The sequence below is a fragment of the Aquarana catesbeiana genome, linkage group LG13 (genome assembly GCF_042186555.1).
Source record: "Aquarana catesbeiana isolate 2022-GZ linkage group LG13, ASM4218655v1, whole genome shotgun sequence".
NCBI classification, from domain to species: Eukaryota; Metazoa; Chordata; class Amphibia; order Anura; family Ranidae; genus Aquarana; species Aquarana catesbeiana.
The window spans coordinates 233,621,992-233,636,479 of record NC_133336.1 but is presented as its reverse complement, the minus strand read 5'-3'; the positions used below and the strand labels follow the sequence as shown (position 1 = coordinate 233,636,479).

General features: G+C 42.9%; 1 protein-coding gene across 3 annotated transcripts in view; it reads right to left on the bottom strand.

The window, feature by feature from the left end:
* The window catches only part of LOC141116964 (NACHT, LRR and PYD domains-containing protein 12-like), a 264,975-nt gene that overhangs the window by 202,903 nt on the left and 47,584 nt on the right, over positions 1–14,488 (bottom strand). For all 3 annotated transcript variants that reach the window (XM_073609492.1, XM_073609494.1, XM_073609493.1), the window contains one exon: positions 7,838–7,998. In XM_073609492.1, the coding sequence (XP_073465593.1) occupies positions 7,838–7,998 (161 nt within the window). The remainder of the gene's footprint in view (positions 1–7,837; positions 7,999–14,488) is intronic.

Here is a 14,488-nt window from a genome sequence, read left to right as displayed (position 1 = left end):
CGCATTAGTCTCCCCATTTCTTTAAACCCACAAGGCCTCAGCCCTCAAGGCTAGTACACACAATGAGACTATCAGACGAATGAGCATATGTTTTTTTTTTTGTTTTTTTTGTATGCTAGTGTCTACATCGAAAACGAATAAAGTACAAAAGTTCTAAGATGACAGAATAAAAATTTATAAGTGATGTAATGTATTTGTATTGTTTTTTCGGACAAAAACTGCACGGATAAAATGAAAATCATACAATGTGGTATCGTAAATTTTTTTTTTTCGTGTTTGTCCCTTCGGAAAATTTCGGACGAAAGCTGTATACTAAAAATCAGACTATATTGTACAATCAATTTGAAAGCGATATTTTTTTAACAATTTTCTGATCGTGTGTATGGGCATTTAGTCTAAGGTCTAGGTCTTCTCCCACAGTAACAAAAAACCTGTTGTTCCAGTCCCCAGCCTATTTATACACACGTCAGTCCCCTACTGGCCATTCTCCCTGCCAGTGATTGGCTGAGGCTGCATGAATACAGGCATTCACCGCGTTACATACATCCGACTTACAAACGACTCATACTTACAAACGGAGGGAGAAAACAGGAAGTGGGAGGAAATCTACCCCTAGGAAGGGAAATTTACTCCTGTAAGAGTTATCATGGGAAAAAGGTGTCTCCACTGATGCTTTATCACCAATCCTTGTTTCCACAACAATCCAAAATTTTCTAAATCCAATTGTCACAGGGACATAAAGGGGTCAATTCACAGAGTTATAAGGGGTTATAAGGGTATCATGTTACTCATTTGCATAAATTATTGCATGCGGTAAATAAGGTCCAATTCACAAAAAAAAAACAATTATGCGGTATTTACCAAAAAAAAAAAGTGCCAGTAAAAATCGCATAAAAAGCTCTTAAGTCCAATTAAGAAAATTTCCAGAGAGTAAAAAAGCATGCGATAATTACCACCAGGGTTTTGCTAACAACGGATGACTCATCAGCTGTCAGCGGAATCCCCGCTGACATCTGATTGTAAAAAAAAAATGCAGAAAATTAAAAAACGATGGGTCTCCCCAGTCCATACCAGTCCCTTAGAATCTGGTATGGGTTTTAAAAGAGAAGTATGGTTTCCTTTTTTTGCCTAATCCTAATCCTTATGAGCTGCTAGTATCTACAAATCTTTCCTGCCCTCTGAGAAGTGCCCCGTTTCTGTTAAAATAGAGTTAATCACTTGTGGGAGGGTCTACAGACTTTTTTTACACGTCATATGGTCTGGCTCTGGAGTCTGGATCCACCCCCCTTCCTGTCATCTTGCTTGATTATAAAAAATAATGCAGCACTAAAGGTAACCAAAAAGTGAAAAAAAAATTTTTGTTTGTGAACAAAAAATTATTATGGAAAATTCGTGAACTATATTGTCATAAATGATACCACAAAAAACATACCATAAGATTATTATAACCACTAAAAGATTGTGCAAAGAATTGTGCATTCAAATGATGTTATCAAACAAGCCAAAAAGTGATCATAAAAAAAGTCCCATCACAATTAGTGCAAATTTAAATATATGTAAAGTTCATAAACATAAAAAAGATAATCCAAAGTCCGTGATGAAAAGATCCAATCTCCCAAGAGGTGAATACACCTAAGTGAATATGAGGCTCCTTACCGACTCAAAAGACCACAACGGTCTGACCAGGCATATGGGAGATTAAAGGTTTCCCAATAACCTATACCAGCAACTGGATCTGCGGCTAAAGCTGTATGGCTCCGGGAATAAAAACAAAAACAAAAAAAGCTCCCATAGTGTAATCGTTCCAACCAATAAGAAATTTAATGAATAAAAAATGCACTTACAAACGAATCCAATAAGCAAGTGTAAAGGCAATCGCAATGTAACGGCGTCTCCGCAGGCTTCCCACTGTATACACACTTCCCATCCAGCTCGGCAAAGAGGAACAGCGTGGTGACGTCAGCGTCATAGGCCACACCCTACGCGTTTCGTCACGATAGGACGTCGTCTGGGGGCTGGGCCAAGTTTATCACTTTTTAGCTTGTTTGATAACATCATTTGAATGCACAATTCTTTGCACAATCTTTTAGTGGTTATAATAATCTTATGGTATGTTTTTTGTGGTATCATTTATGACAATATAGTTCACGAATTTTCCATAATAATTTTTTGTTCACAAACAAAAATTTTTTTTTCACTTTTTGGTTACCTTTAGCGCTGCATTATTTTTTATTATTAATATCTGAAGTTTGTGTCTGACTTTTTGATGCTGGCTGCTTTTGGTAATTTAGGGTAAAATCTCTGTTTTTTTGTTTATTTTTGTATTAATTTGCTTTAGTCTGTAAGGGTTAATCCTTTATAGCTATAAATTAATTATTAGGTTTCTAGCGCAGCGTTAACCTTTGGTTATTTTATACATCTTGCTTGATTGATGTTGGCTCTCTGCTGGTTCCCGAGACTTCAAAACAACACACAGAGCTGCTCTCCTCCTCCCCTCCCCCCTCCCTCCTCCCTGTTGTAGACAGAAAGATCTCAGCACACATTCAGGAAAGCAGCAGGCATTAGTGAGTTTAGAAGTCAGTGATAGTGCTCTGTACAGTGTATTATATACTACTTTCCTGCTAAAATTATAATGCAAAGAATACATTTTTAAAGTAAAATACAACACTGGCTTTTGTCAGCATTGCCCGCATTCACTGTAAAACAATTAGAGCTAATATTGTGATTTCATCATTTTTTTGGCTATTCAGATTGTTCTATGATTGAGGTCATGGAGCCTTCCATGTACATATATATACTGGTTTCACACTGATAGGAGTATAAGGGATGGGGATGACAGGACTGTACAGGGGATGATGGGACTGTATAAGAGTACAGGGGATGGGGATGAGGGTACTGTATAGGAGTATAGGGGATGGGGATGAGGGGACTGTAGAGGAGTACAGGGGATGGGGATGTGGGGACTGTATAGAAGTACAGGGGATGGGGATGACACGACTGTATAGGAGTACAGGGGATGATGATGATAGGATTGTATAGGAGTACATGGGATGATGGGACTGTATAGGAGTACAGGGGATGGGGATGACGGGACTGTATAGGAGTACGGGGGATGAGAATGATGATGATAGGATTGTATAGAAGTACATGGGATGATGGTACTGTGTAGGAGTATAGGGGATTGGGATGACAGGACTGTATAGGAGTACAGAGGATGGGGATGACAGGACTGTATAGGAGTACAGGGGATGGGGATGATAAGATTGTATAGGAGTACATGGGATGGTGGAACTGTATGGGAGTAACGGGTGGTGGGGATGATGGGATTGTATAGGAGTACTGGGGATGGGGATGAGGGGACTGTATAGGAGTACAGGGGATGGGGATGAGGGGACTGTATAGGTGTACATGGGATGGAGGGATAGGGATGACATTAGTGGCAGAATGATGGTGGGGGGATGGGATCAGTGGCAGAGGGATGATTTTTTTTAAATAAAGGAGACTCTGGGGACATATCGGGGGTCACTTTAGATGTGGGGGAGTTGTCAGTCTCCCTCTCCTATGTACTGTACAGGTATGCTCTCTACACATAGCACTGTGTTCATTTCAGAGAACAGACACAGGACACAGGTCACTATGCTCCTTACCAAAGACATGCTGGTAGGTTAATTGGATCCTGTTCAAATCGTCCCTAGTATGTATGAATGTGAGTTAGGGACCTTAGATTGTAAGCTCCTTGAGGGTAGGGACCGGTGTGAATGTACAATGTATATGTAAAGCGCTGCGTAAATTGAGGGCGCTATATAAGGAACTGAAATAAATAATAAAATAAAATACCATGTCTCCTTTCCTGATATAACACAGTGCTATGTGTAGAGAGCTCCCCTGTGTTCACTGCTGGACATGAGGTGTTCAGTGCCTCTCCCCCCTCCCCCATCGGCTGGAGGAGACGCTCATACAGACTTTGAATGAGTGAGGGGAGAGTGAGGGGAGAGGGAGGGAAAGGGGGAGAGTGAGGGGAGAGTGAGTGGAGAGGGAGGGGAAGGGGGGAGGGAATTTGGAGTACACAGGAACATCAAAGCCCAGGGGAGAGGTGTTGGAGTCTTGCAGAGGAAAGCTTGCAGATAACAGCCAGGGAAAGGTGAGGAGACTTCACTTGTATCACACTGTCTCTGCTTCCGGGTTTTAGTTGGGGACATGCTACCATGGAAACAGAGACACATGAAGAACATGCTCATTCTAGATAGCAGCCTGGGTGTGCACCTCTTCACCAGGCACACCCACATGTCCTCCAGAGGGAGGGAGTAAAGGAGAGGCTGGATTGTGGAGTTGTGTCCACCCCCTGGAAACTTTTGAACTGAAAAAGAACCGTTAGAGGCTGATTCTGGACTCTTGAAAAGACTATTCTACAAAAACTAAAAGGACTGGCGAAAGAAAGAAATCCAATGCAAGTATGAGGCTAGCATGTACTACCTATTTTTGCATTCCCATACTTCTCCTTTAACCACTTCCCGCCGGCCTATAGCAGAATGATGACCGGGGGGTGGTTCAGTTATCCTGACTGGGCGTCAGATGACATCCTTCAGGATAACAGTCGCCGCGCGACCGCGGGGGCGCGCATCGCGGCGATCGGTGGTGCGATGTGTCAGTCTGACACACAGCTACACCGATCTCGGTAAAGAGCCTCCAATGGAGGCTCTTTACCACGTGATCAGCTGTGTTCAATCACGGTTGATCACAGTGTAAACAGGAAGAGGCGGTGATCAGCTTTTTCTCCCTCGCGTCTGACAGACGCGAGTAGAGGAGACACAATCTCCTGACAGGGGGGGTCTGCGCTGATTGTTTATCTGACTGCACGGCACTGACTGGCAACATTATGGTCCAGCTAAAAAAAGTGATGCCCAGCAAGGCCACCCATCAGTGTCATCAGTGCCACCCATCAGTGTTATCAGTGCCACCCATCAGTGTCATCAGTGCCACCCATCAGTGTCATCAGTGCCACCTCTCAGTGCCAATCCATGCCCATCAGTGCCCACCTATCAGTGACCAGTGCCCATCTGTGCCACCTATCAGTGCCACCCATAAGTACCCATCAGTGCCGCCTATGAGTGCCCATCAGTGCCGCATATCAGTGCCCATCAGTGCTGCATATCAGTGCTGCCTATCAGAGCCCATCAGTGCCACCTCATCAGTGCCCATCAGTGCCGCCTTAGCAGTGCTCATCAGTGCAGCCATATCAGTGCCCATCATTGAAGAAGAAAACTTACTTATTTATAAAAAAATTTAACAGAAACAAAGAAAAACTTAATTTTTTCCAGTCTTTCTAAATTTTCAGTCTTTTTTTATTTGTTGCGCAAAAAGTAAAAATCGCAGAGGGGATAAAATACCACCAAAAGAAAGCTCTATTTGTGGGAACAAAATGATAAAAAATTTGTTTGGGTACAGTGTAGCATGACCGCGCAATTGTCATTCAAATTGCGACAGCGCTGAAAGCTGAAAATTGGCTTGGGCAGGAAAGTGCGTAAGTGCCTGGTATTGAAGTGGTTAAGGGAAACCCATGCCAAAATTTAAAGCGGAGGTCCATCCTAAAATAAAAAATTACATTAACATTCTCAAAAAAATCTATTAAAAAAATTTGAAAAAAAAAAACATTTTTACTTACCAGAAACGCCTGTTGCTAGGCAGTCTTCCTAATCTGCCTCTCCTATTCCGCGGAGCTGTTCAGTTACTTCATCCTCTTCTGCGAGCTGCCCCGTTGTCTTTTGGGACTTGGGTGTGTCCCAGAAGACGACAGGGCCATTCACAGCGCTGAGCAACTTGCGCATGCGCAGTAAGAAACGGGCAGTGAAGCCGCAAGGCTCCACTGCCTGTTTCCTTTAGTTAGGATGGCGGCGCCGGCACTCGATCCGATTGACGGATCAGCCTCGGGGGGCCGACATTGCGGGCTCGCTGGACATGTAAGTGCTCTTATTAAAAGTCAGGAGCTACAGTGTTTGTAGTTGCTGACTTTAAAAAAAAAAAGTCTGGAACACCGCTTTAAAAAAGGACGGGACAACCTGGTGACGATTTTTTAAAATTTCTTAACTCCTTTGCATCTGTGCTATAGCCAAATGACGGCTACAGCACGGACCTACCTTGCCGGGATGCGGTCATATGATGTCCGTCCCTTTGCACGCTCCCCACGTGACCCGCAAGGGGCACGCTCTGTGATAATGAGTCAATGAGACTCTGCTGATCACAGATCGGAGTGAGGAACAATGCCTTTTCCAGCATGATGGAGCACCTTGCCGTAAGGCAAAAGTAATAACTAAGTGGCTTTGGGAACAAAACATTAAAATGGACATATAAGTGCTCTTATTAAAAGTCGGGAGCTACAGTGTTTGTAGTTGCTGACTTTAAAAAAAAAAAAAAAGTCTGGAACACTGCTTTAAAAAAGGTCGGGACAACCTGGTGACGATTCTTTTTTATTTTTTAACTCCTTTGCATCTGTGCTATAGCCAAATGACGGCTACAGCACGGACCTACTTTGCCGAGATGCCGTCATATGATGTCCATCCCTTTGCATGCTCCCCACGTGACCCGCAGGGGGCACGCTCTGTGATAATGAGTCAATGAGACTCTGCTGATCACAGATCAGAGTGAGGAACAATGCCTTTTCCAGCATGATGGAGCACCTTGCCATAAGGCAAAAGTAATAACTAAGTGGCTTTGAGAACAAAACATTAAAATTTTTGGTCCATGGCCAGGAAACTCCCCAGACCTAAATCCCATTGAGAACTTGTGGTCAATCTTCAAGAGGCGGGTGAACAAAAAAACCCCCACAAATTCTGACAGACTCCAAGCATTGATTATATCAGTCAGGATGTGGCCCAGAAGTTGATTGACAGCATGCCAGGGTGAATTGCAGGTCTTCAAAAAGAAGGGTCAACACTGCAAGTATTGACTCTTTGCATAAACTTAAACTTAAAGTGATTTTAAACCCTTTACAAACACTTTTTGCTACAGGTAAGCCTATAATTAGGCTTACCTGTAGCTACACTGGATATCTCCTAAACCTGCACGGTTTAGGAGATAGCCCCTGTATTCAGAACATGCACACTGAAGCAATGGCAGTACATGCCGTTGCTTCAGTTAGACTGTGCCGTTACTGGCACGCGCGCGCGGAGTGACGTCATTGTGGGTCCGGCCAATCACAGTGGTGGAGCCCACGATACCCGGAAGTAACTCCGGGAGCGATGTCGGCTTGCCGGAGTGTTTAAGAGGACGGCTGCAGGGGCTTCGATCTCAGGTAAGTAATTCATAATGAGCTAGTATGCTATGTATACTAGCTCATTATGACTTTGTCTTGCAGGTTTTTGTTTTTTGTTTTCTAGGGTTTACAACCACTTTAATGTCATTGTCAATTAAAGCCTTTGGCACTTATGAAATGCTTGTAATTATACTTCATTATACCATAGTAACATTTGACAAAAAGATCTAAAAACACTGAGGCAACGGATTTTGTGAAAATGAATATGTGTCATTCTCAAAACTTTTGGCCACGGCTGTACACAATCCTGTGTTAAGAAGGTAAACAGTGGAGGAGGAGGATGTTGCAGTTATAAAGTTCAGAGGCCTACCTGTAGTTGCCTCACAAACCTTCCAGTTCATGGCCGAATCCCGAGCTGAACTGACTGCAACATTTCCAGGCAGTGTTGAAGCTTCCCCATAGGCCCCTCCCCCACATATTCCTATTGGTCATCAAGATTTGCATATAACTTCGGCAACAAATATGAGTACTCACATGTGGTTTTCACTGACATATATTGCAGTTTATTTCAAAATATTTTTGTCTTACATCTATGCTTAAGAGATTCCGAGATTTTAGCTCTTTTAAGAGGTCCCCAGTGTCTATGTTCTCCAGGATGTGGATCAGATCCTCTCTGTAATACTCGTATATCCTCCTCAGTGATGGATCATCATATGAAGACAGCTGATGGTGGAAACTCTTGATGGCCTCTACAGAAACACAGACAATACATTTACAGGATTGTGGCTTTACCTCAGAACCCCAAAATATAATTGAGGAAATCTATATATTTGTATCTCGCCCTTTGCTTTGTGCTTCCTTTATAATAATAAGGTCTTGTTTTTATTGGTATATTTTTAGGTATTTAGATACCAATGTCTGTACCTTGTTAGCATGAATTGGCATACTCGGCTGATGTTCACTAGAAAATAAAGCGGTTTATCTGTAGCTCGTTTTTGTGCTTCTGTAATGTGATGGCACAGTTTAAAAAAAATGGTGGTTTTTATTTTTTCATAATTGCATACCTCCCAACTTTTTGACATGGGAATGAGGGACACCTATCACCAAAAGTATGCAAGCATAGGACACACCCCTTGCCACGCCCCCTTAAAGGAGAAATATACAAAAAAAGAAGATTGGTTAAACCCACAAGTGCTTTTTTTACCACTAATATTCCTTTATTTTGGCTTTTGGAATTTACAAATACAGCAATTTAGAAATCAGAGGAAAGGTTTAACACTTGAAAACACTTTTTGATAGATGAAAAGTACATTTTATACACATCTATATTGATCAAGCCAAAATGAGGGACAAATGAGGAGGAATGAGGGACAGATGGACATTGCTCCAAATCAGGGACAGTCCCTCCAAATCAGGGACAGTTGGGAGCTATGCATAATTGTGTTCCAGCACCAGTCCAAAAGTCTATGCCACAGGGTAAAGATAATGACCACTGCCCTGTGTGTAAATGCTGCAGTCTGACCTACCCCACCCCCCCCCACCCCCACAGTCACAACTAATTCTCTTCAATCAGAAAACAGTCCTCCTTGATTGAAGAGAAGTTGTGATGACTGTGCAAGGGATGGGTTACCAGGGATATGCAATTAGTGGACCTCCAGCTGTTGCAAAAGTACAAGTCCCATCATGCCTCTGCCTCTGGGTGTCATACTTGTGGCTGTCAGAGTCTTGCTATGCCTCATGGGACTTGTAGTTCTGCAACAGCTGGAGGTCCGCTAATTGAAGATAGACCTACAACACTGCAATTAACAAAATGCATGCTTCTGGTTGGTTGGAAAGGGGGTGTATTAGACCTCTGCAGAGAGAACACTACTTCCACTCAGAGAGCAAGGGTTCTTCTATGTAGAATGCGTGCAGGAGACAGGCTTTTCTACTAAGTTTAGGATTGCTTCATGAAGAAATCAAACTGTAATGCCCTGTACACACGGTCGGACATTGATCGGACATTCCGACAACAAAATCCATGGATTTTTTCCGACGGATGTTGGCTCAAACTTGTCTTGCATACACACGGTCACACAAAGTTGTTGGAAAATCTGATCGTTCTGAACACGGTGACGTAAAACACGTACGTCGGGACTATAAACGGGGCAGTAGCCAATAGCTTTCATCTCTTAATTTATTCTGAGCATGCGTGGCACTTTGTGTCCGAATTTCCGACAACGGATTTTGTTGTCGGAAAATTTTATAGCCTGCTCTCAAACTTTGTGTGTCGGAAATTCCGATGGAAAATGTGTGATGGAGCCCACACACTGTCGGAATTTCCGACAACAAGGTCCTATCACACATTTTCCATAGGAAAATCCTATCGTGTGTACAGGGCATAAGAGTTTGCACACCTTTTGGTTTTATGAACCCTTAATATATTTAGCTAAATTAACCACTTCCTGACCAGAGCACTTTTTGCAATTCAGCACTGCGTCGCTTTAACTGACAATTGTGCGGTTGTGCGGCGTTGTACCCAAACAAAATTGACGTCCTTTTTTTCCCACAAATAGAGCTTTCTTTTGGTGGTATTTGATTACCTCTGATTTTTATTTCTTGCTCTATAAACAAAAAAAAGAGCGACAATTTTGAAAAAAAACGCAATATTTTTAACTTTTTTGCTATAATAAATATCCCCCAAAAAGAGATAAAAAAAAAATTTTTTTCCTCGGTTTAGGCCGATACGTATTCTTCTACATATTTTTGAAAAGAAAAAAAATGCAATAAGCGTATATTATTTGGTTTGCGCAAAAGTTATAGCGTCTGCAAAATAGGGGATAGTTTTATGGCATTTTTATTATTCATTTTTTTTACTAGTAATGGCGGTGATCTGCAATTTTTATCGGGACTGCAACGTTATGGCGGACACATCGGACAATTTTGACACACTTTTGGGACCATTGGCATTTTTACAGCGCTCAGTGCTATAAAAATGCACTGATTACTGTAAAAATATCACTGGCAGTGAAGGGGTTAACACTAGGGGGGCGATCAAGGGGTTAATTGTGTTCCCTAGTGTGTGTTCTAACTGAAGGGGGGAGGGGACTGTGTAGGGGAGGTGACAGATCGCTGTTCATACTCTGGCGATCTGTCTGTTCTCCCCTCAGAGAAAGAGAACTGGAAACTGTGTGTTTACACACACAGATCCCGGTTCTCCGTGTGCCCAAGCGATCGCGGGAGCCTGGCGGTGATCGCGTCCGCCGGGCACTCGCATCGGCTCCGTGGGCGAGCAGGGGGCATGCGTGCGTGCCCCCTAGCGGCCGAATATGTTACCAACATAACATGATGGTGATTTGCGCAGCTGAGCCATGTTGCGGCAGTACAACTGCGGCGGCTGGTCGGCAGGCGGTTAATTTAATATAATTGGGCTTTAATGAGAAAGTAGAAATCCAGGACAACATGTTTCTGTGAATCCCCATACCAGAGTGGTGATCCAGTCCCCTTATGTAAACATTGAGTTTAACTTTAACCACTTGACCTCTGGAAGGATTTACCCCCTTCCAGACCAGGCCATATTTTGCTATTCAGCACTGTGCTACTTTAACTGGTAATTGCGCAGTCATGCAATGCTGTACACAAACCAAATGTGTATATATATTTTTTACACCAATAGAGCTTTCTTTTGGTGGAATTTGATCACATCTGGGTCTTTTATTTTTTGCAATAAAAAGACTGAAAATCTTGAAAAAAAACAAGCAATATGTTTTTACTTTCTGTTATAAAAAAAGGTTAAAGATCACATTTCTTGATAAATTTTGGCTAAAATTTATTTTGCTACATGTTTTTGGTAAAAACAAAAACAAAAAAAAACCCAATAAGTTTATATAGACTGGTCAGTGTCAAAGTTATAGTATCTACAATCTATGGTTTATATATATATATATACTGAAATGTATTTGATACTAGTAATGGCGGTCATCAGCAACCTATAGTGGGACTGCAATAGAGCGGCAGGCAATCTGACACTAATGCTGGCCATACACTATACGAAAAATCGGCCAAAAAATCGTTCGTATAGACACTTCGTTCGTTTTTTGGCAAGTTAATGGGGCACAAATCGATAATCGTTTGTGACGTTTTTGTGGAAAAAAAACGAACGGTATGTTTGGAAAATTTCTGCCGAACGTACGATAAATTGCAAGGTTAATGTGTTTCCCGTCCGAACTGTCTGCACTAGGTATATGTAAAAAAACAAACAAAAAATTATTTACTTATGTCCACTGAACGATTTATCGGCCATTACATGGTGGCAAGATCGTTTGCGGTCACGGTCAAACGTTCGTTTTTCGAAAATGGGTTCGGCCGATTTTCTGTATAGTGTATGGCCAGCATTAGGCTGCTTTCACACTGGGGCGGTAGGGGGCGTCGGCGGTAAAACAGCGCTATTTTTAACCCCCCCCCGCTGGCGGCCGAAAAAGGGTTAAAACCACTCGTACAGCGCGGCTATAGCCGCGGTATAGCCGAGCTGTCCCATTGATTTCAATGGGCAGGAGCGGTGAAGGAGCGGTGAATACACCGCTCCTTCACCGCTCCAAAGATGCGGCTTGCAGGAGATTTTTTCTTCTCCTCCCAGCACACCGCTTCAGTGTGAAAGCCCTCGGGCTTTTACACTGAACAAACAGCGGAGGCTGTTTAGGGGCGGTTTGCAGGCGGTATTTTTAGCGCAATAATGCCTGCAAACCACCCCAGTGTGAAAGGGGCCTTAGGCTCCTTTCACACTGAGGCGCCTTGCAGGCGCTAAAGTGCTAAAAATAGCGCCTGCAAAGCTCCCCGAAAGAGCCGCTCAATACACTCCAATGTGAAAGCCCCGAAGGCTTTCACACTGGAGCGGTGCACTTGCAGGGCGGTCTAAAAAGTCCTGCAAGCCGCATCTTTGGTGTGCTGTAGGTGTGGTGTATTTACCGCTCCTAAAGCGCCCCTTCCCATTGAAAACAATTGGGCAGCGCTGCAAACCCGCCCGCAAAGCGCCGCTGCAGCGGCGTTTTGTGGGCGGTTTTAATCCTTTTTCGGCCGCTAGCGGGGGGTTAAAACTGCCCCGCTAGTGCCGCTAAAACGAAGGTAAAGCGGCGCTATATTTAGCGCCGCTGTACCGCCAGCACCCGCACACCTCAGTGTGAAAGTAGCCTAACTGACGCTGTGTGGGAACTGACTGCCACTGACATCACCAGTGACACTAATACAGTGATCAGTGCTAATAATATACACTGTCACTGTACTAATGACACTGGCTGGAAAGGGGTTAATATTTAAGGGAAAAAGGGGGTAGCCCCTGGAAGTCGTACATCTATGGTTTCCTAGAGGGGTGAATGAAGTGGCAACCTCAGGCTGGACCCTGACCAGGTCAGCCCCCATTTAGGGGAATCAAACGGTTAACTTTGTGCCTAACAATGTGTAATATGTGCTGCTTTTTACTAAATATCTTTTTGCTTTGCAGGGATAAGAAATAGAAAAATTTGTATGGAATCAAGACAGGGCTCTGGGCTGTGATTGGACACAACTGATCAGCAGGTTCCACCCAGTAATTATTGGCCGGGACTTGCTGACAGACCCCTATTGTGTACAATCACAGTGGGTGCTGATGGGGGGTTGGCATGCGCGCGCCCTAAACCCAGAAGCAGGAAGCGATGTATGGGGGTCCACAATAGGTTAATAATCCAGATTGATCAGATTACTACAACATTACACTGATAACACTTACATACAGTATATGTATCTAACTTTTTTTAAAAATGAATAAAAAGGACATTCATTTTAAAGCTGAATCTTAGTATTTTTGGGGAATTCAGCCCCAAACCAATTGGTTATATGTAATAATGTGTACCCCATTACTGGCAGGCTGCAGGTTTTTGAAAAAAATCTTCTCCACGGTACCTCCTTAACAAGTCTTCATCCATCACATTTCGTGAATGGAGGAGGAGCAGTTGAGTGACAGGATCTCCACCGCCCATCCACAGAGTGCGATGCATTGTGGGAGTGTTGTAATGTGGGCTTTGTGAATGGGGAAGAAGGCAGAATGGGGTGGGTGAGCAGAGTAACTTTTCAGACTAGCTGCAGGGGCTCCTGAGTCCTAACTAGGGCTGAAACAACTAATTGATTATAAAAATAGCTGTCAACTATTTTCATAATCAATTAGTAGGTCAGCCAATTAGTCAGCCTGCATACAGAATGCATTATTTGTTTACATATCAGTATACACAGTGCAGCACACATACAGTTCAGTAAATCATCTATACAGTAAGTGCCGGAGAACTTGTGAATGTGTGAGCAATGCCTCACGGGACATGTAGTCCTGGGCAGGAGAAGGAAGAGATTGAAAGTGATTCTAAAGGCAGAAGCTTTTTTTTTCCTTAGTGCATGAAGATAAAAAAATCCTTGGTGACCAGCCCCCCCAGTCCCCCCCCCCCCCCCCAGCCCCCCTGCGTACTTACCTGATCCCAATCTTAATCCAGCACTGTGCCCGAGAGCAGCTGCAATCTCTCTTCCTCACAGGACTCAGATGCAGCTGCAGGAGCCATTAGCTCCTGCTGCTGTCAATCACAGCCTGTGAGGAAGGAGCAAGGCGCCAAGCCACACTCACACAAGTACCCCCAAGACAAGTGGCTTGCTGTAGGGGCACTCTGAAGGTAGGAAGAGCCAGAAGTGCCAGTGGGGGACCCCAGAAGAGGAGGAGGCTCCTCTGTGCATTACACAGAGCGGGTAAGTATAACATGTTTGTCATTTTAAAAAGCAATCCAAGGTTTACAATCACTGTAAGGGCTCTGTGTAGGGAAGATCAGCATCTAACCCAGAGAAGCTGGAGGCTGATAGACTGGAGGTAAATAAATGTAATAGTAATGCCTTACAAATAAAAGTTTACCAGTATTGTACATTATATTTAGAATAATTATAGCCATACAAAAAATTCTAAGCTTTTGGTACTTCTAAAAATAAAATATTTATATCCCCTCCACCCTTCATATAACTTCATGTCTGACTCCTAGTTAAAATACCTATATATCTTCTGGGGGTATATATATATATATATATATATATATATATATATATATATATATATATATATATATATATATATATATATATATATTAGTATATCTTTTCTGTTATTCTGGAGTGGATTAGATATTTTGTTCCTCAACCATATAGCTGGTTATTTATATCTATATCTACACTACACTACACTACACTTTTTTTGAGGTT